The sequence below is a fragment of the Callospermophilus lateralis genome, chromosome 10 (genome assembly GCF_048772815.1).
Source record: "Callospermophilus lateralis isolate mCalLat2 chromosome 10, mCalLat2.hap1, whole genome shotgun sequence".
In the NCBI taxonomy this organism is placed as follows: Eukaryota; Metazoa; Chordata; class Mammalia; order Rodentia; family Sciuridae; genus Callospermophilus; species Callospermophilus lateralis.
In genome coordinates this window covers 132,582,645-132,604,651 of record NC_135314.1, presented here as the reverse complement: position 1 = coordinate 132,604,651, position 22,007 = coordinate 132,582,645, and the positions used below count along the sequence as shown (strand labels likewise).

Below are 22,007 nucleotides of genomic sequence, written 5' to 3'. Positions count from 1 at the left end.
CGAGTTTGGAGTTAAAGATGGCTGAGGGCCAATAGGTCAACTGTAGGATTCCTGGGAGACCGATGGGTCAACCAACCATCTTGGTTTGCCCTGCAAAACTGGGAACATGGTCACTCTAGCAAATGGATGATACAGGACTGAATGCAGATGTCGCTAACATGGATGAAAGAGGGTTGTGAAGAGTAGACAGAAGAGTGACTGTAGACAGCCAACCAAGGAATGGTTATATAGACAGGTGAAGAGATGACTACGTGGATGGGTGCACAAACGAAGACATAGAGGGACAGACAGAAGAGAGGCAGTAGAATCTTCTGTGGACTGGTGGGTGACCCAATGCCTGACTCAGGTCCATCAAGCTCCACAGGGGTTGTCTAATGCTTATTTGTTCTGGGGCCTGTGTTGGTCAGAAAGGCTCTCACCTGAGTAAATGAATATCAATGTAGCTGGGAAAAGCAAGGGACATGGTGCTTAGCACCAAGAGTGGACAGAGCCACCCTATTGAATATCTGCTCTTTCTGTAAAGGAGGCTAATGTTGCTGCCTTATATCATGGGCATTTGCAAAGGTGTGGATTCACCCATGCACTTTTTAACTTGTTAAGTTTTTCTTAAGGACCTACACTCTTCTGTAAATATGGCAGGGAACAAAAACAGTAGATCAATTTAAAAAAAAAGATAAATAAAACAAAAATCTGGTGTTGAGGCTATAGCTCTGTGGTAAAGTACTTGCCTAGCATGCACAAGGCCCTGGTTCCATCCCAAACACAGGGGGAAAAAATCCATCTCTTTATGGAGCTGATTAGGAGAGACTTGCTATATGACCAACAGATCTCTTCTCTCTTAATTTCCAGGCTCCATTTCTTGTGATTTACCAGTTTTTCATTGTTGCCTGCTCTCTGTTCATTCTTACTTCCTGGTCATTTCATCCAGACTTATGGCTTTAAAATGTCACCAATATATCAATCACTCCCAAAGGTGTTTATTCAATTCAGACCCTTTCTGAGCACCAGATACAATGTCCAGCTATCAATTAGACATCTGCATTCTGAGTTGCAGTAAACAGCTTCTCAAATTCAACTTCTGCTATCTTAGCTCTGGCTCATCCACCAAACCTGCTCTACCCTATTATCCCACCCCCACAGATCAGGTGATGGAGCTTAGACCTTTTTTTTTTTTTTTTTTTTTTTGGTACTTGGGATTGAACCCAGGAGTGCTGTATCCACTGAGCCACATCCCCTTTTTATTTGTTATTTTTGTTCCTGAGATAGGGCCTCACTGAGGCTTTGAACATCAAATCCTTCTGCTTTAGCCTCCTGAGTCACTGGAATTACAGGTGTGTACCACTGCGCCGAGCAAGATTAGTCCTAATTGCTCAGGACAAACACTTCTCAGTAACCTTGACTAATTTCTTTCATACCTATATGCAGTGGGCCAGGAAATTCTGCCGCCTCCATTAGCATCATACCCAGAATAAGATCACTTCTTGCTATTACCATGGCTTCCACCAAGTCCAAATTTCCACAATCTCTCTCCAGGGTTATATCACAGCTCTCTCCCATTCTCCTGCTACTGCCCCTATTATCTTCAATCCATTCTCCACACATCAGCCTGTAAGTCAGAACCTTTTACACCTGCAGTAGCCCCTCCTTAAGGAAAAGAGAAAATTGGCAAGATTCTCATAATTCCTGTTACCTACCCAACTGCAGATGGCTGGTCTCTATTCTCACTGCTCAAAGTTCCTCACACATTACATCCTGTGCACCCTCCAGCTCTGCATTTCAGACTTTAATTACTCCTCTCTGCCTCCAGCATGCAAGATCACTTTTATCTCCTTGTCCTGCTCTATTGTTTCCTATAGCAATTACCACCTTCTCACTATTTTTGGGGGCGGGGAATACTGGGGATTGAAATCAGGGGCATTCAACCACTGAGCCACATCCCCAGCCCTATTTTTTTAATTTTATTTTTAGTTATCAATGAACCTTTATTATTTATATGTGGTGCTGAGAATCAAACCCAGTGCCTCACACATGTGAGGCAAGCGTTCTACCACTGAGCCACAACCCCAGCCCCCTCAAGCCCTATTTCGTGTTTTATTTAGAATCAGGGACTCACTGAGTTGCTTAGTATCTTGTCCTTCCTGAGGCTGGCTTTGAACTCGTGATGCTCCTGCCTCCAGAGCTGGAATTATAGGCATTCACCACAGTGCCCGGCTTCTCACATACTTTTAAAAATATTTTTTAGTTGTAGATGGACACAATACCTTTATTTCATTTATTTATTTTTATGTAGTGCTGAGGATCAAACCCAGTGCCTCACAAGTGCTAGGCAAGTACTCACTCTACCACTGAGCTACAACCCCAAGCCTTCTTGCATACTTTTAAAAGTAAATGTCTATTAGGCTGGGGATATAGCTCAGTTGGTAGAGTGTTTGCCTCACATGCACAATGGGTTCAATCCTGAGCACACACACACAAAAAAAGTAGATATTTATTATCCTTATTTGGCATTGTGCAGCTTCCCCCACTAGAACCAAAGCTCTGGGAGGTGGAATCTCTGTTTTGTTCAAGGATGTATCATGAATATCTCATACACCAGAAATAGTTGTAGACTGATTGCATAAAAAGAAGTCATATGGTATTAAGTGGAAAATATTGTAGAGGGAAAGAAAATAGGTCAGTGAGAGGTTGAGGCAGGGTGGGAACACCCCTAGTCAAGGCTAGTAGATTCTCTACACCAGGCAGGATTGCTGGAAAGCCTAGCCCAGTTCCTGCTCTTATGACTTCAAGACCTGTGACTGCTGAAAAAAAGCCCAAAAGGCACCAGATGTTCAGACCCTCACAGGTCACTCTTTCACCTTCGTCTGCCCACCCAATCTTACATTCCAGAGGCCCTTCTATACATGGGGTGGGAGGCTGGACAGTGCAGCCCTATGTAGAACTTTTCTGTTCTTTCCATAGTGTTTACTAACGGCTGACCTGGATTAGACACTGTGGATGTGTCAAGAATGGACATGTGGGGCTGGGGTTGTAGCTCAGTGGTAGAGTGCTAGGCTGGCATGTGTGAGGCATTGGGTTCGATTCTTAGCACCACATATAAATACGTAAAATAAAGGTCCATCAACAACTAAAAAACATTAAAAAAATAGACACGGCAAGAATTAGGGGTGAGGAGGGACAAGGGAAAAAGAAAGACAGTGGAATGAATCTGACATAACTTTCCTATGTACATATATGAATATATCACAGTTAATCTCAAAAAAGAAAAAAACAGAGGCAATAGAGCAATGGGGAAGGAGACAGAGGAGATGGTGGAGAGCTAAAGAAGCACCCAGAGTTCCTGCCTGATCTCTTGTGTTTTTTTTCCCTATAACAAGATGAGAGTCAGGCACAGTGGCACAGGCCCAGCAACTCAGAGGCTAAGACAGGATTTGGAATTCAAAACCAGCCTCAGCAACAGTGGCAAGGCTGCTAAGCAACTCAGTGAGACCCTGTCTCTAAATAAAACATGAATTAGGGCTGTGGATGTGGCTCAGTGGTCGAGTGCTCCTGAGTAAAATCCCTGGTACCCCCCCCAAAACCAAAAACAGAGGATGAGTTCATTGCTAGGGTCATGGTAGGGCTGCAGGGGATCAAAAAGTCTTAGGGCAAGGCAGCAAGCACTGCAAGGGCCCTGGAGATGAAGGATGTTGGGAGGTTATGAATAGACCTGGCCTGAGTCTGGTGAGCAGGATGAGGGGCCCTTTTGGTGCCAGGGTGTGTATGTGTGTGTTTGGTTGCTGCTCCCTTGCCAGGGAGTGAGGAAGCACTCTCTTTATCAGGATCTGGGTATGGGAGGCAAAGAGAGTTGTTTTGGGATCAAACATTTTACCCAGCTCCCTTTCCTTCATGTTTCTTAAACTGGTCACTATTCTGTAATCACCTTTACCCCATCTGGCGTAAATCTGCCCAAGGGCCTCAGGGTAAGCCATGCAGCTCCAAGCTGGGAACATGATGTTCCCATCTGGTAAGGGGATGGAACTCAGATCTCTTATGATCCCATCAGCATCCACAGCCCTAAGACATGGGCCATGCAGGGAGTGGGCTGGCTGCAAATCATTCCAAAAATATTCTCTCAGAACAAAAGGCAGGAAAATTACCAAGAAAAAGATCCAGGGTGGAGGGGTTCTCAGTTTGTCCTGGACATGTACACCCTGTCTCTAGTACATCCAGATAGCATAGAACCTGGAGAGGGTCAGCTGGGAAATTCCCATTGTGCTGGAAGGCTATCCAATCTCAGTGGGCCCCACCCCCGCCCCTACTCTTAAATGTACCATTGAGAACTAGTTCTCTCATGCAAGGTTAGCCACCGTCCCCTCACCCCCAGTTTTCAGTTATGAGGCCAGCTCTACATCGGAGAATGGAGATTGGTTTTGCTAGGAGCCAGAAATTAGAGGTTTTTTCTTTTTTCTTTATTTTGGTACTGGGGATTTAACTCAGGGGAGGTTAACCACTGAGCTACATCTCCCACCCTTTTTAATATTTTGTTTAGAGACAGGGTCTCACTAAGTTTTCAGTAGTACCTCATTAAGTTGCTGAGGCTGGCTTTGAATTCATGATACTCCTGCCCCAGCCTCCTGAGCACCTGGGATTATAAGCCAGCACCACTATGCTCAATTAGAAATTTGAGTTTCTAAGTGAGTATAAGGGTAATGATCATGTAGCATTAGACCCTACCCCCTTACAATAGTTGGGCCTTGGCCCAGACCAGGTAGGTGAGAGCCTGCAGGCAAAGCCAGGGGATCCGGGGTGGATGACCGGCCGTAGGCTATTGCCTTTTTACAGAGGAGACATTTGAGGCTCAGGACAAGTGCCAATCCTCCAGCCTCAGCTATGAATTTCCAGCCAGATGGAACCCCCTAAGCTCTAGGGTCTGAGGGGAATGTGTTTTCCCACTCAGCTGTCTATGCCCTTGTCAGAAAAGAGCTCTGTACCCCAGTGCTGCCAAGACTGCAGCTGCTGAGTTAACTGCTTCTTGTTGGGATTTGCTCTGAGACTTGGGGGTTGATGGGGAGTTTGAGCTTGGATGAAGCCTCATTTCTCACACCAGACTTGGGGTGCTGTACAACCTGGGACTGGAGGCCAGGAACCTAAAGAAGCATAGGGACAGCCTGGCCCCTGCTGGTCAAAGTGGTAAAATGCAGCATGGTTCTGTTATACACCTGAACTGATGTATATCTGTCCTAAAAACTCATTCCTGGGCTGGGGTTGTGGCTCAGTGGTAGAGTGCTTGCCTAGCATGCTTGAGGCACTGAGTTCGATCCTCAGCACCACATAAATGTAATATAAAGATATTGTGTCCACTTGAAACTAGAAAATAAATATTAAAAAAAAAAAAAAAAAAAAAAAAAAAACTCATTCCTGCTTGTCCACAGGCTGAGAATTAACTTCAGGTACCCTGCCTCTCCAGTTGCCCATGTGGTGGGCAACTTTTGGAAGGAATGGTAGACTGTACTGGAGGTGTCCCCTCAAAGCCCGTGCCTGGGGGTTCAGAATGAAAATGTCCAGTATGACTATGATTGGATGTTATGCTGTGATACCTAGTTTGCTTTATCTACTGGGTCTAGATTTCCGGTCTTCTTCCTTTTTATATTTTTATTTATTTATTTATTTTTAAATATAGTACATTATCATTACCATTAGTCTCCTTAATGTGCTTTTTTTTTAAGAGAGAGAGAGAGAGAGAGAGAATTTTTTAATATTTATTTTTTAGTTCTCGGTGGACACAACATCTTTCTTTGTATGTGGTGCTGAGGATCGAATCTAGCCCCCAGGCATGCCAGGCGAGCGCTCTATCACTTGAGCCACATCCCCAGCCCCCCTTTTATATTTTTAATAGACAAAAACAACTGAACATTCCTGTCCCATCATCATGGGGTCTGGAGGATCCTGTCTGACAGGACATTGCTGGATTCTGACTTCAAGCAGAATACACAAAGTGACTTTTGCCCCTTGGCCATGTGCAGTTCTGCAGGAGGAAGGAGTAGGCCTATGGCCAAGAATTTGGGCATTTGACTGGTATCTTCCATTTCAACTGCTATCCCTAGGAGCTGACTAGCCAATGTCCATTCTTTTGCCTATCAGGAGTGACTGGTGCAGAGTCAGGTTCTAGTATCTAAGAGAGCTCTTTCTCTTCTCTCACACTGCAGCCAGGCCTTTATGCCCTGTGGCATACCAATGATCTGGGCACTGTCTATATTTTTATACAAAGACAAATTAGATAACTGGTTTTATAGAATAAAAAAAGTATCCATAGGATCAAGGATTCTGGCTGGGGGGAAGTAAAAGATGAAGGGATAATATTTCATAGAGGCCGCGGCCCTCCGGCGTCCTTTCGCCCAGCTCGCAGAGCCTTCACCTCCCCGCCGCTGGGGAGGCCTGCGTCCATCCAGCAGCTAGCGACCTTGGGCCAGGACCGCCGCGGGGAGTTCCCGGCTCCTGCGTATCGCCTCCGTGGCCCTGGGTGGCTCGGCCCGCCGCCCACACTGCTCCTCGCTGGACCCCATGCTGGGGGACCCAGGCCGGGCCTGGGCGGCGGCGCGCAGGCAGCCGATGAGCTTGTCCGCGTGGAGCAGCTCAGAAGATAACAGTCCACTTTATAAACAATGATGGTGTAACATTAACAACCAAAGGAAAAGTTGGTGACTCTCTTCTAGATGTTGTGGTTGAAAATAATCTAGATATTGATGGTTTTGGTGCTTGTGAGGGAACCTTGGCTAGCTCTACTTGTCACCTCATCTTTGAAGATCACATATATGAGAAGTTAGAAGCAATCACTGATGAGAATGACATGCTCAATCTGGCTTATGGGCTCACAGACAGATCACGGTTGGGCTGCCAAATCTGTTTGACCAAATCTATGGACAATATGACTGTTCGAGTACCTGAGGCCGTGGCTGATGCCAGACAATCTATTGATGTGGGCAAGAATTCCTAAACTACTATAAGAAGAAATATTTTTGTGAAATCTTACCTATTTTTATAATTTTTAACATAATTAAATGAGAACATGGCTGAATGGGTTTATTCTTATGACTAGCTTTACCATTTTACTTCATCTTGTATAACTACTGAATTTTGTAATATTAAACATGCGATTTTTACATTGGTTATAAAACTATTAGTCAAATATTAGAAAATAGCAGAGAATGATGAAAATCTTATATAGTTTACCTTATTTGTGATTAGTGACTTAAGCAAAATGTTACCACATAATCTTATGTCTGCTTATTTAGAAGGTAGGTTAAGAAAAGCTATTATTACCCCTGCTTGATGTGGGTAAAGGCAGAGATCTAAAATGGCTTGTCCAGGATGATATGACTAACTAGGAAATTTGTACTGGAACCTGCATCTTATTATTTTAAGTTAGTTTTATGTTCAGATTGATACTGGAGAAATTATGAACATCTTACTTTTAGCACTAATTAAATGTAAATGTGTGTGAAAGAATATTCAGTGAATTGCTTAATTTCCAAGATAGCTATTAACTTTATAAATATTTCAAAATTTTATTCAAGAGAAATGTTTAGTATTCACTTAGACATTATGACACTGTCAAGTTGATGTCTGTTCTGACTAAACCATCTTTTCTATTTCAAGCAAGACAAACTATCTTAGCAATCTTTCGAAAATAATGTTAGTTTATAGGTTGATTCTTAGAATGGAAATCTTGTGAATTAGCCCCTGAGCCAGAGGATATGAGCAGGCTGCCACATCCCACTGCCCAACAGGCACCATTCTTCTCACTTCAACGTCTGCAGCCTGGGTAGCATAGCATATGCTACAGTCCCAGAAATGAAGGAATATCTTACCAATTATATATGGAAGATATTTGTATCCTTATCTTTGCTATAAATAAATTCATTAAAGGTAATAAATGGGTAAAGTGTACTCTTTAGATGTATAATAAAAACATCAACTAATGTGGACTAATGAGGAAGAGCAGAACAAATTACTAAAGAAAAACAGTTGAGTTATAAGACTGTCAAGTGAGTTTCAAGTACTTAAATGCAGTTTATTAATTTGTGTAAATATTGGTCAACTATAATACTTGACATACAACATTATTATGTTTGTTAGGGATGCAGAGATGAACAAGACAAGAATGTCTTCAGGGAACTCTATTAGGAAAGACAAAACGTGTATATATACAAATAATTTGCTTGAACCAAACTGATCAATTTGCCAAATGGTATTTTAAACTAATTAATATAGAAAAGTGATTGGGAAGAACTTGAGGCATCTTATGTTCATTTAGTGTTTAATGACTGTTGAGTACTTTCTGTATAGAATGCTATACTTTTTAAGTACTTCAAAGCAATTTTTTTTATCTTAATTAGCTTCATTATTTTGTATTCTTATATAGATCACCTGAACTCTCCAGGTGATCTATTTTAAAGATATAGTTTAATGATGATATTCAGCCAAAATATTCTAAGAATTCTAAATTTGAATTATCAAATTTCAAAATAGAAAAGTTCAAATTAATATAATTTAATTGTATTACTTAAATAAGACTAAATTTATTAAATGGAGAATATACTCTGTAAAAAAATATTTCACAGAAAAATTCAATTCTTGGCAGCTGTTATCACAGAAAGTAAACCTATCCCAGAAAGCCACCTCTAACTAATGTTTCTCATGTTTCAAATGACTAACATGAAGATGACAATTTATTTTTTTTAAATATCTTTTTAGATGTTGATGGACCTTTATTTTATTCATTTATTTATATGTGGTGCTGAGAATCAAACCCAGGGCCTCCACATATGCTAGGCAAGTGCTCTACCACTGAGCCACAACTCCAGCACGAAGATGACAATTTCTGAGGAGTTCTTACTTGGGAAGGGGAAGTCCTTCAGATAATAAGTCTAGTCTTTCTCCTTTCACAGCTACTCCAGATACTTTTTAAAATAATTTTTAATATCTTTATTTATTTATGTGATGTTGAGGATTGAACTTAGCACCTTGCGTGTGCTAGGCAAGTGCTCTACAACTGAGCCACAACCCCAACCCTCCTCCAGATACTTTTATAACTAGAATCAAATGATGCAAGGTAGAACTGCATGCTTTTGTGTCTACACCACTCATTTTATGAACAGGCAAAGGCAGCCTACAGAAAGAAGAGCTGCATGACAAAAAGCAACAGTCACTGGGAGCTTAATCATCCTTAAAATGGGAGACCACAGCTGCTATCTGCAGCAGTCTAGAAACTTCAGAGGATAAAATCAATCAGCGAAGGGAAGGTCCAAGAATTCCCTAGTAGACATCAGTACCATTAACTAGTTAATTCCTTGGGTATAAAGTGTCAGGAATGTCCATAGCTGGTCATCAGGGTTTGGTCAATGAACAAATTAGCCAAGTCAGATCTAATTTCTGATATTCCAATTTAGAACATGTTAATACTCATCTTAATTCACAACTGTTATTATGTTCCTAGTTAACACTCTGCATGTCCCCAGTCAAGTAACAGTATGTATCACTGGCCATCATCCGTGATGGGGCATTTTTCTTCAGAGAATGTGGGTACAGGATGATGCCTTGTGAAATTACCCCAGTTTCTTTCCACATTACAAGTGATACTATTTTAATTTTTTTCATTATAAAATTAAGTGACTAAGATCATTGAGAACATGTTTGTGTAACCCTGAAAGGACAAATTTCTAGCTTCCTGTTATACTAACACAGAAAGTAAAGTCCTCATGTAATGTTCCTTCTTTAAGACAGAGACTGTAGATATGATTGTGACATTGCTGTGGAATTTTTTTGTGTGTGTGTGAACCAGGGGTGCTTAGTCATCCCCAGGTACATCCCCAGGCTTTTATTTACTTTTTAAATATATACATATTTTTAATTTTTTTTGGTACTGGGGATTGAACTCAGGGGCATTTAACCACTGAGTCACATCCCCAACCCCCCCGCCTTTTTTTTTTTTTTTTTTTTTTTTGTATTTTATTTAGAGAAAGGGACTCCCTGAGTTGCTTAGAGCCTCAATAAGTTGCTGAGGCTGGCTTTGAACTCTCGATCCTCCTGCCTCAGCCTCCTGAGCTTCTGGGATTACGGGCATGTGCCAACCCCATCTTTACTGGTGCATTATTGAGACAGCCCTTTTATTGAGGCAGGATCTTACTAAAGTTGCTCAGGCTGACCTTTAATTTGCAATCCATCTGCCTTAGCATCTGGAATAGCTGGAATGACAAGCTGATACCATACCCAGCCAAGATTAACATTTAACTTGGTGGACCTCCCTAATGTAGGTGGGTGGGTCTCATAAAATCATTTGAATGCCTAAACAGAACAAAAAAGCTGACTTTTGCTGGGTGAGATGGTGCATACCTGTAATCCCAGCAGTTTGGGATGCTGAAGCAGGAGGATTTCAAGTTCAAAGTCAGCCTCAGCAATTCAGGAGACTTTGAGCAACTCAGCAAGACCCTGTCTCTAAATAAAATACAAAAAAAAAAAAAAGGGCTACAGATGTGGCTAAGTAGTTGAGTGCCCCAGGGTTCCATCCCTAGTAAAAAAAAAAAAAAAAAAAAAAAAAAATTTTTTCTCTCTGCCTTTGAACTGGCACATTGATTTCTGTCCTGCCCTCAGTCTCAAACTAAAACATGAGCAGTTCCTGGGGCTTGAGCCTGCTGACCTTCAGACAAGAGATACATCATTGCCTGGTTCTTGGGCCTCTGGATTCAGATTAGAACTAAACCATATGCTGTCCTGGGTCTCCACACTGCTGACTCATCCTGCAGATCTTGGGATTTTCCTGCCTCTACAATTATGTGAGCCAATTCCTTATAATAAATCTCTCTACAAACACCACACACACACCCTATTGATTGTTTCTCTGGAGAACTCTGAATAGTACATATACCCAGGTTTCCTCCCTAATTTTCAAGGGCTCATACACCAGTTTCAACAGTGTATCTTCCTGATGAACTCTGTGATCCATGGAGCCCAAAAAAAGAGAGTACAGGGGCTGGGGATGTGGCTCAAGCAGTAGCGCTCTCACCTGGCATGCATGCGGCCTGGGTTCGATCCTCAGCACCACATACAAACAAAGATGTTGTGTCTGCTGAAAACTAAGAAATAAATATTAAAAATTCTAAAAAAAAGAGAGAGAGTACAAACACATGACACAAGACTGCACCAGAAAACCAGACATGATTTGTCAGCCTTTATTAACCAAGAGTGAAATTCTGAGCACTAGAGTTTTCTTTTAAAAAACCCAACCTTGTTTATGGCAAACAATGATTAAATTCTGAATGAATTTTTAGTTATATGTTCAATATCTCAGAGCAAGGATTGACTGCTTTCTAATCACTTATTCTTCAAAGATTAAAATACAAGTGTAAAACAGGCTAAAATGAGATTCACCCCAATGATTTAAAAAGTAATTCCAATTTAAAGACACTTCAAACACCATGTATAGAACTTAGGACCAATGACCTTAAAACATTTTTACCTTTGAGGTAGCACTATAATGCTGAATTAGATTTCTTTTATTACAGTGAGTTAAAAAACAATGAGGAATCTAACCTTTGTTCAAGGTGGGCTGAGTGGTTTTCTGCAAATCCCCCATGAGGTTAGTGACAGTTTCACCATTTTTTTTTTTTTTTTTTTAAGTATAAAGATAGCCCTACAGTGTGTAAAAGGAAACCCATAGGAAGGAAGGCCGCTTCCCATAAAATAGACATTAAAATCACTGAGGAACGTCAGCAGTCAAGACAGGAGCAACAAGAGGTAATTGTAGTGAAAAATCAAAACAACTCATACCTTGGCAAGACTGGTTTACAAGTGCTTGTCAATAACAAAATTTCTACCATCAGCCAAATGAAAACAAAGGATAAAAGATGACATTCATGGGTCCTTTTCCTTTTTCTCTGTGCCAAATTCTTTTACTTTTTCTAAACGAGAGAAGACTGTATACTGTGACACGACATGAAATGCTGTGTGCCCAGGGTGCTGCTGGGTGCCAGTGGCATTTCTTAACTGACCACTTTACCATTGTGAGCAGAGAATATGGGCACAAAGAGGATGAAAATAATCTCTTATGATTGGAGAACTATTTTTTTTTGCCACTTTGCTGCTGAATTTACTCATTAAACTGCTCAAAAAAAAATTCTACCCTGATTTCTGAGAATCTATAGCAATTATATGTAACACAATTATATATGAAGACTATGGACTAAGAGGAAAAAAGCACATGAACCCTTCCTTCAGAGAATTAAACCAAGAGAAGACAGTGAGTGAGATAAGCTGGTGGTAAAAAGGAAGGACAATACTGCCAGCTGGACCTCAAGGCTCTCAGGAACCTTCTTACCATTCAAAATCAACAGAGCAAAGCCAGAAAAGAGGATGTGAAGCTCTCTAACCCTTGGAAGCTCTAACAGGATTCTCCCCATGAGGCTCAGCTATCAGTGTAGGTCTTGCTTAGCACAATGGGGATACCTCAGTCCTGAGTCAAACTTGGTCTGCTACATTTGATTCTCCAAGCTGCAGAGATTTGGAATACTGTCCCTGGCACTGTGGTAATGGCTATGTCCTTTTTCGCTCATGTTAGCCTCTGTCTCTTCCTCAGCAACACCCTCATCCCTTGCCACAGGGGCCTTATATGCAGTGAGGGTCTGGACTGATGATCCATACGTTAGACAGTAGTTGGAGCAGAAGGAGTTAGACCTGATGAATTCTGTAACTCTGTAAAACAGCAACCGTCAGTGAATCAGAGGTGTCAAAGGAAACACTAGACTGGAATGTGTGAGAACCTTCAGGAGTTAACTCTGGCACAGGAACCACAGCCAGCCCTATTTAAGGGTGGCACAGAGGGTGGGGAGGGAGCATTAGCTCAGTGTTCAAGAGTTTTTCTGCTTTCACTTCATGAAACACAAGAAAAAAGGAGGGATTACCAAGGTTTTGGTAGGTTACTCATTCTGGAAATCTCTTGGCCACAGTATCTATGGAAAAAGCAGAGTCTAGTTTATGTGGACAATGAAAGGTGATTGGGTGATTCCATCATTACCCACAACATGAATGATTCAAATGCCAACAAATAATCTCCTAGGGATTTACTGAGTTATACACATTTTAAAAAGGCCTTATACATATATTGGAAATGGCCTCTTGATTTAAAAGTTTTAAATACAAGCTAAACATCTCTAAGGGGAATTTCCTAAATAGAGAAATAATCTTCTTTAATTAAAAAATTAGCTGCTGCTTCTATAAAGTTTAAAAATTGATGTTTCAATAGTCAAGCTATGCAACAACTCTGGAGTAGAACAAAAGAGCTCTCTGGGTAATAAACTCTTGTCAGGATATTGTCATGAGCCAGTAGAAGTAACTGGAAACAAGAAATGGCAGGAGTTGCTCAGGAAAGTTTTTAGGTCATAAAAAGCAATGGCACCTCCAGATCCTGGCTTCTTATATCAGCACCATGCTCTAACCATTTGAGCTAACTTGGCTACCCCTGGGCTCCTTTTAAATGGATAGCAATTCACTCATGCAAACTGCATAGAGATTAAACAAAACAAAAACAAAAACCAACTATAAAATAAAAAACTAGAACCCTTAACCTAAAAAAACCTTTCCTGGCTCTCTACTACTGGTAAAAAGTGATGAATCCAAAGTTTCTGTTCTAACATGGGTCTCACTGATTTCAGTCTGTTCTAGAGTACTCACCTTCTGGGCCCTAGACAGGGTCTTTCCCTAAGCATCACTGTGGGCTTGGAGACAGCTGTAATGTGTGCAGCTGTCAGAAGACAATACAATGCCACTGGACCACAGACCTCTATTACATCTGCTGCCATTTTCTACCGTAAAACTAAAGGCAGCAACTGTGAACACACTGTGGACTTTCTCAAAAGACAAACAAGGAAATTGAGGCTGTAATCTTCCTTGAGAAAGATTGAAGGAGGATGTCTACAGTTATACAACAGGTTTCTGCAGACCTTATGGGTAATTCCAAAAGCAACAGTAGCAGCAAGAAAGGAAAGGAGGATGTTTACACTTTGGACTTTGTATCAGGCACTTAAATTGTTGGAGAGATGCCATTCTGAACCAAAGATGTGAAAACTGGGTTGAAGTAATCATTATAAGTCGTCTAATAATGGGCTTTCAGAAGCAAAGTGGAGGTGTGGGTCAAACCTCTCCCCATCCTTTAGTGCTGACTTTCAAGTTTTCTATATGCCCATAACCACAGCAATGGCAGCAGCGGTGGCAACAGCAGGAACAGTTTTGTCGTGTCTGTCTTCTGTGTATGTTCTGTGGCTGACCGAAAGTTTTTGGTGTCACACTGAGAAGGCTCTGGGATGTGGCACATTTACTGCCCAGGGTCAATCAGATCCATGCTAGAGCCAAACATCTTCACCAGCTGTTCCTCGTAGTGTGAGATGTTCCTCTTCATGATATCCATGCAGGGCCCCAGAAGCCTCTCAAATGCTTGAACATCCATAACTGCATTGTTAAAAAGAGGTGAGGGAGAGAATGAATTCTCTTCACTAATAATTTAAGTCATTTTCCTTAAGCAGAACATTAGACTTTGGGATACTGGGTATGTGGATAAAGTGATGTTTCTATATGAATGTAGCAGGACTGTCATTTAAGTTTAAAACTTGCAGAGTCCAGTGTCATCTGCCTATCCTGTTCCCCAAAAGCCCTGGACATGTGCCTCTTTTCACATGTTTGGAGGGCCTGAATGCCTTTCTTACTCACAGTGCTCAGTGCTCAGAAATATTTTCTAAGGTGTTGGGGTGTAGCTCAGTAATGAAGCATGTGCTCAGTATGTGCATGTGCAAGGCATTGGATTTAATGCCCAGCACTCCCCCTTCCCCACAAAAAAAGCATGCTGAAAGAATACATTTGTCCATCTCTGGTTGGTCATACAAACTACAAATTGTCCAGGCCTAGATGTGAGTGAGAGCTGGCAGAATAAGTCAAGGATTGCTGATGGGAAAATAGTAATATACTGACATTAGGAAAAAAAAAAGTATTAATGCATAAAGAATTTTTCTTACCTAAGCATTTGACATCTCCAACTGCATAAGCCGAAGCAGCTCTGGGTTTGTTGGTAACCAGTGCAAGCTCTCCAAAGTACTGTCCCTTATGGCAGCGGGCAATCTCAACCTCTTGGTTCCCACCATCCTTGTTTGTTTTAGTCTAGACAGGTAGAGAACATCACCTGGTCTGACTCTAGGATCACAGCTGGAGAGGTCCAATTGCACACACTCACATTCTCTTCTCAGCACACTCAACACTAAGGAAATTACTTTGCAGAAACTCTAACTGTACCATATAAACTCCATAGATTATTTTCAGTGCTCTGGCTTAATCAAGAGTTGGCATTTTGAGCCAGGTGCGGTGGCATACACCTGTAATCCCAGTGGCTGGGGAGGCTGAATCAGGAGGATCACAAGTTCAAAGCCAGCCACAGCAATGGAGAAGCACTAAGCAACTCAGTGGGACCCTGTCTCTAAATAAAATACAAAAAAAGGCTGGGGATGAGTGGTTGAGTGCCCTTGAGTTCAATCCCTGGTACCCTGCCCTCAAAAAAAAAAAAAAAAAAAAGAGTTGGCTTTTTGGATTTGGCTGGGTATGGTGGCACACATGTGTAATCCCAGTGGTTCAGGAGGCTGAGGCAAGAGGATCATGAGTTCAAACCCAGCCTTAGCAACTCAGTGAGGCCCTGTCTCTAAGGATGTAGCTTAGTGGTTAAGCCCCCCTGGGTTCAACCCTTGGTACAAAAAAAAAAAAAAAAAAGTTGGCTGGGACTGTAGCTCAGTGGCACAGCACTTGCCTAGCACATTTGAGGCACTGGGTTTGATCCTTAGCACCACATTAAAAAATAAACAAATAAAATAAAGGCATATTGTTGGGGCTGGGGTTGTGGCTATAGCAGAGTGCTTGCCTACCATGTATGAGGCCCTGGGTTCTATTCTCAGCACCACATAAAAATAAATAAATAAAGGTATTGTATCCATCTACAACTAAAAAAGAAAAGGCATGTTATCCAACTACTTAAAAAAAAAAGAGTTAGCTTTTACCTGGGGGTTTTAACTTCTGGTTTTTTTTTTTTTTTTCTTATAGTTTTTGGTCTCCTGATATATTTGTATACTTCTCAAATGTTCATTAGAACTTTCTGTTAAGCATATTGTGAGTGAGACCTAACAAATTTCAGGTAATAGCTAAATATCAACAGTAAGGTATACACTATTGGAAAATTATATTTTCTATGGAAGATCTCTCTCTATTTATAAATAAATTGTCGCGACCCCTTGCCCGCAAGGAAGACGCAACTCAGGAATCTTCTTTCAGCAGTTTATTCAGGCCTTGATTTAAGTATCTTATAGTGACTCACTTTCTTTCTTCTTCCTCTTCTCTTCTGAGGGCCCAAGCACAGCCTAATAAAGCCTCCCACGTACCAATCTTAAGCCGCCGCGTGGGTCTTTCTTATAGGGTGGCAAGAGATAGCGTGCCAACTCTCCACAAAGGAATTTGATTTATCACAGGCCACAGTGGAAGCCGGCGCCATCTTCTAATGGCGGCCACAATTTACAACAATGGCTTACTACAATAAATGTAAAATCTTATCTTAGATAAGAAGTCCAATCCTGAACTACTTTTCTTTGATTCTGTGCCTGTATTGAACTGTTCTTTTCTTTCTTTCTTTTGGAACCAGGGGTTGAACCCAGGGGTGCTTAACCACTTAGCCATATCCTCAGCCCTTCTTGTATTTTATTTTGAGACAATCTCACTAAGTTACTTGGGGCCTCTCTAAATTGCTGAAGATGGCTTTGAAACTCATGATCCTCCTGCCTCAGTCTCTGAGTCACTCAGATTATAGGCATGCACCACCTCACCCAGCTCAAGACTGCATTTTTCTTTTTTTCGAGCAGGGGCTACTAGGGATTAAGCTCAGGGGCATTTAACCACTGAGCCACATCCCCAGCCCTAGTCTATATTTATTTAGAGACAGGGTCTCAATGAGTTGCTTAGTACTTCGCTTTTGCTGAGGCTGGCTCTGAACCCGAGATCCTCCTGCCTTAGTCTCCTGAGCCACTGGGATAACAGCTGTGCGCTACCGTGCCCAGCTAAGACTGAATTTTTGACAAGCCTTCCAACTCCCCTTGCCATGCTGCTGTTGGTCTCACTCACAATATGCTTAACAGAAAGTTCTAATGAACATTTGAGAAGTACACAAATATATCAGAAGTCCAAAAACTATAAGATAAAAAACCCCAAAAGTTTTAAACTACTGTTTGATGTGAAACTACAGATCTATTTTAAATTAGGAATCATGCTATCTTATAGATGTGATTATCTTATCTTATAATAATCATAGTTTTCTTTCTCCATACTTATTAGACTTTACTAAATGTTTTGCAACAGGTTTCATAATAGGTTGATTTAGTATTAGAGATAACTCACTACTTTAACTAATTCTATGCTTCCCAAGAAAATAAAAAAGAGGGCTGGGGCTGTAGCTCAGTAGCAGAGCACTTGCACATGTGAGGCACTGGGTTCAATCGTTAGCACCACATAAAAATAAACAAATAAAATAATAAAAGGATTCTGTCAATTTACAACTATTTAAAAGAGGAAGAAGAAGAAGGTGGCAATCTGGTAATGATAGATTGATCAGTAAGGCTCACTCCTTCCACTTACAGGTCATCAGTTTTCTAGTTCTCCTGGAGATGTCCCCCTAACAGTAGGAAGATTTCTTCATATTCACCCCCTATATGTACATTTGGGGTGGGTATTGGGGACTGAACCCAGGATTTAGAGAAAGGGTCTCACTGAGTTGATTAGGGCCTTGCTAAGTTGCAGAGGATGGCTTTGAAATAGTGATTCTCCTGTCTTAAGTCTCTTGAGCCTCTGGGATTATAGGCATGTACCACTGCACACAGCTCCATATATACTTTTGTTTTTTAATTCACTTCATTCATTTTAAGCTGTGATGAACTTTTTTTTTTTTTGGAGGGGGGGTACTGGGGAATGAACTCAGGGGCACTCGATCACTGAGCCACATCACAGCCCTATTTTGTATTTTAAAGTACTAAGTTGCTTAGCACCTTGCCATTGCTGAGGCTGACATTGAACTCGCAATCCTCCTGTCTCAGCTTTCTGAGCCACTGGGATTACAGGCATGTGCCACCATGCCCAGTTCATATGTATGGTTTTTTGTTTTTTTTTTTAATGTAATTTCCCCATTTTCTTTTAGGGTTTTTATCTTTTTCTTATTTATTTGGAGGGTAATATTCCTCATAACATTTACTACATGACAAATGTAAAGGCAGTAGAGTAAGAGGAAATATACCAAATCCATATCAATAGATGGGCTTAACCATGTGTCTCTGGCAGTAACAATGATGGCTTGACCACATTTCACATTATTTAAAGCAAACAGTTACTTCTGTGTATACACCAGGCACCTGGCTCTTTGTAGCATCTCCCAGAAACTCACCTTGCTTCTAATCAAGATGCTCACTTCACCAGATTCTATGATGTAAAAGCTATCAGCCTTTTCACCCTGAAAGAGAGGAGGTCAGGTCAGAGTCATAGAGAGTACTGAAGAAAACCAGAAATAGACTGTTTTCTAATTGCCTGATCTCTTATCTATACTTATTTCCAACTCTACAAATAAATCATTGGCTAACAAATTTAGAACAAAATAAGAAGACGCTGGGGAGCAGGAACATTAACCCAACTATGACTGACACCTCTCAAATACTCACATTTGTCTCCATGAATATGCCCAGTGCACACAGCATTGCTGCTGATCGCTCATGTTGGTCTGCTACTGAAACCTAAGATGGGGCCAGTGACTAAGAATGCTGCAAATTAATGTCAAATTAGTGTCCTGGCTACACCTGAGTAGGGGGTCCAGGGACAATCCTGATCATCAAACAAAAAGATAGCATGGATCTGAAAGGCACTGCCTTGGTGAAGAAGATACTTTGATGCCACTTCATAAGCCTCAGGCTTTTATTTTGCTTGCTTTGATTTTAAACCACCTGGTCGTTCAGACAACTCAACAAATAATTTAATAAATTACTATGTACCAGGCACTTTTCTTAGCATGTAAGATATCAGTGGATACAACAAATATCCCTATACTTGTGACAGGTACAATCTGGTAGGATAAACAAATTATAAACAACCAACATCACAGTCCTGTTGTGTTAGAAGGTGGTAAGTATTATAGGAAAAGAGGACAGGGACTGTGTGTGGAGGAGGGGCTGGCTACTGTACACCAGTTTTATTCGAGAAGGTAAGATCTGAGCAACAGCTAGAAGGAGGTGAGACTTAAGCAAGCAGACATGGAAGAAGAGGCTTTCAGGCACAATTCAGCTTTTGACCCTTTTACTAACCAAATGGGCACCACATGTAGCTGATATTGAAGTTCCCGAGTTAATCTAATCCCAGGACACATTCATATCACTGTCCCATGTAAGCAAAAAACACAGCTTCTTAAAAGGCTTTCTGTGGGGCTATATTAGGTAGCCAAATCACCAGGAATTCTAACATTACACAAAGAACTACAGGATGGGAGCTGACAAAATATGGGGAGCCACAAGGAAAATCAAGGAGCCAGAGGCAGGGTCACCAAGAGGGAAGGATACATCTAGGTTTAAGAATATTTTCATAAAGCAAGAGCTTCTAGATGTAAGAAGAAAGTTTCATCAGTGTTCAGTACTGCTGGGAAATCAAGAGTAAGAAAAGATTCAAATGTGTGGAAACATACTGGTAAGTAAGAGGAAAGTAGTGAGTGGTAGGAAGATATGCAAAAGTGACAGATGGTGAAGGATGGTGCCCTTCTTATGTATATCATCCATAATTTAAAGTGCTCAAATTTCAAAGCTATACCTTTATGAAATTTTACATGTATGTAAACCCGTGTAACCACTCTAGATCAAAACAGAAAATACTTCCATTCTCCAAAAGGCTTCTGAAGTTCTTAGTCAAATCACTACCAACATCTAATTTCTGTCCTTGTAATTTAGTTATGGCTGTTCCTTAACATCATAGTCAGAATTATGTAATCTTTTTTTTTTTTTTTTTTCTGGCTTCTTCTAATCCACATTATTAGAAAACACCTTCAAAATGCCTGGCTATAAAAGGAATTAGATAGGCTAGTAGCTGTAGGAGAAACAAAGTGAGAAGAAGAGTATGTATGTGCTCAGGAGAGATTCAGTGATACATATAGGATAGGAGGAGGTATCGGGGACCCCATATAGAAAAGAATCTGTTAATGTTGTTGTGAATTCCCAGCAGGCACTCTGGTGAGTATTTTACATGTATTTTAACATTCCACAGCCAAAGAAGTCTGATAAAGTGAATACAATTACCACCTCATTTTTGTTTCGTTTTTTTAATGTGGTCCTGGGGATCAAACCCAGGACAAACACATATGCTAGGCAAGCATTCTATCACTGAGCCACAACCCCAGCCCCACCACCCCTTTTTTGTGGCCTAGTTTCTTCAGAAGCTCTTAAGCCTAGGAGGTAGGGAGAATAGCCAGTGGATTTAGGTTTGAGAGGCATGGGAAAGAATGTTACCTAGAACATGTGAGGAACAAACTGGCCTCAGTAGAAAATAGTGGACCTTCCTGTGAACCACAGGAAGGGCAGACTCCAATCCCTTTAACTTTATTGATTTGCTAATACCTCATTAAAAAGGATTAGGATAGCTCACAAACAATGCAAGAAAATAAAATTTAAAATAAAATGATGTATGATCACACAATTGGACAAAAATAATCTATCTTTGTGGCATCCAGGAAATGCACTGTTTTATATTTCCAGTCTTGTGAAACTGCCTTGTTAGGATAGGAGAGAGATAGGCCAGCACACACATTTCCTGCCTGCCTTGCTACAGTGTGATAGACATTCCACATGAGCTGGCTGTTTATAGACTTTGTAGGACTCTGCAGGGTAGACAGAGCAAAATAGGATGACTCTCTAGTAGAAAAAAACAAGAACTCATTGTAAGAATATACTGCTTTTCAAATTTTTGATTATATTAATAGGCTCTGAATACAAATCTCATAGGAAGAACATTCAATGCTACCTTTCTACATTCAGAAGTTTAAAAAATGGGGCTGAGGATGTGGCTCAAGTGGTAGAACGCTCAGCATGCATGAGGCATTGGGTTTGATTCTCAGCACCACATAAAAACAAAATAAAGATATTGTGGCCACCAAAACTAAAAAATAAATATAAAAAAAAGAAGTTAAAAAAAAATCAAAGTACACTGTATTTTACTTCTTTGTGACCATGCTCCAGGTACTTCCAAAAACAGTTTCTGAATGTCTACTATATGCCAGGGACTGACCAGGTTATTACATACATTCTGAAATTCACTAGGATTTATTAAATAAATACCCTTTTACAAATGATGATATATGAGACCTATATCCTACCATAAGAATGATTAAAACCTGTCGCACGAGGCACTGGTTCAATCCTCAGCACCACATAAAAATAAATAAATAAAATAAAGATTTGTGTCTATTTTTTTTTTGTTGTTTTGTTTTTTTTAAATAATGATTAAAACCTAATGTTCAGAATACAACCTTTTGGTTTAAGGGAAAAAAAAATTTTTTTTTTTTTTTTTTTGTACTGGGGATTTAACCCAGGAACTTTTTACCACTGAGCTACATCCCCAGCCCTTTTTGATTGTTGAGACACTAAGATGCTTAGGGCCCTGCTAAGTTGCTGAGGCTGGTCTCGAACTTAGGATTCTCCTGTCTTAGCCACCTGAGCCACTGATATTACAGGCATGTACCACTGTGCCTGGCAGAAAATGGAACTTTAACATTGATAACGTGACACATGCTTTTTGTTCAATATAAATGAGATTCTATCCACATTATTCTAATAAGCAAAATATTTCATCAATTAATTAAACTGTGCAAATTGTGCAACCATTATAAGGAACAGATGCTGATGAAGTTGAAAAAGACTTAACAGGACAAACTCTCAAGG

The 22,007-nt window shown here is 40.7% G+C and overlaps 1 protein-coding gene and 1 pseudogene across 1 annotated transcript in view; one reads left to right on the top strand and one right to left on the bottom strand.

Moving 5' to 3' along the window:
- The first annotated feature begins 6,540 nt into the window (after positions 1-6,540).
- LOC143407963 (adrenodoxin pseudogene) lies at positions 6,541-7,239 on the top strand (annotated as a pseudogene).
- Positions 7,240-12,886: 5,647 nt separating this feature from the next.
- Prkar2a (protein kinase cAMP-dependent type II regulatory subunit alpha) overlaps positions 12,887-22,007 on the bottom strand; it is a 75,825-nt gene continuing 66,704 nt past the window's right edge. Inside the window, exons 9-11 of the mRNA XM_076868006.2 lie at positions 18,485-18,550; positions 15,039-15,180; positions 12,887-14,478 (exon numbers count right to left, since the gene is read on the bottom strand). Coding sequence (XP_076724121.1) covers positions 14,345-14,478; positions 15,039-15,180; positions 18,485-18,550 — 342 coding nt within the window. The 3' untranslated portion in view covers positions 12,887-14,344. The remainder of the gene's footprint in view (positions 14,479-15,038; positions 15,181-18,484; positions 18,551-22,007) is intronic.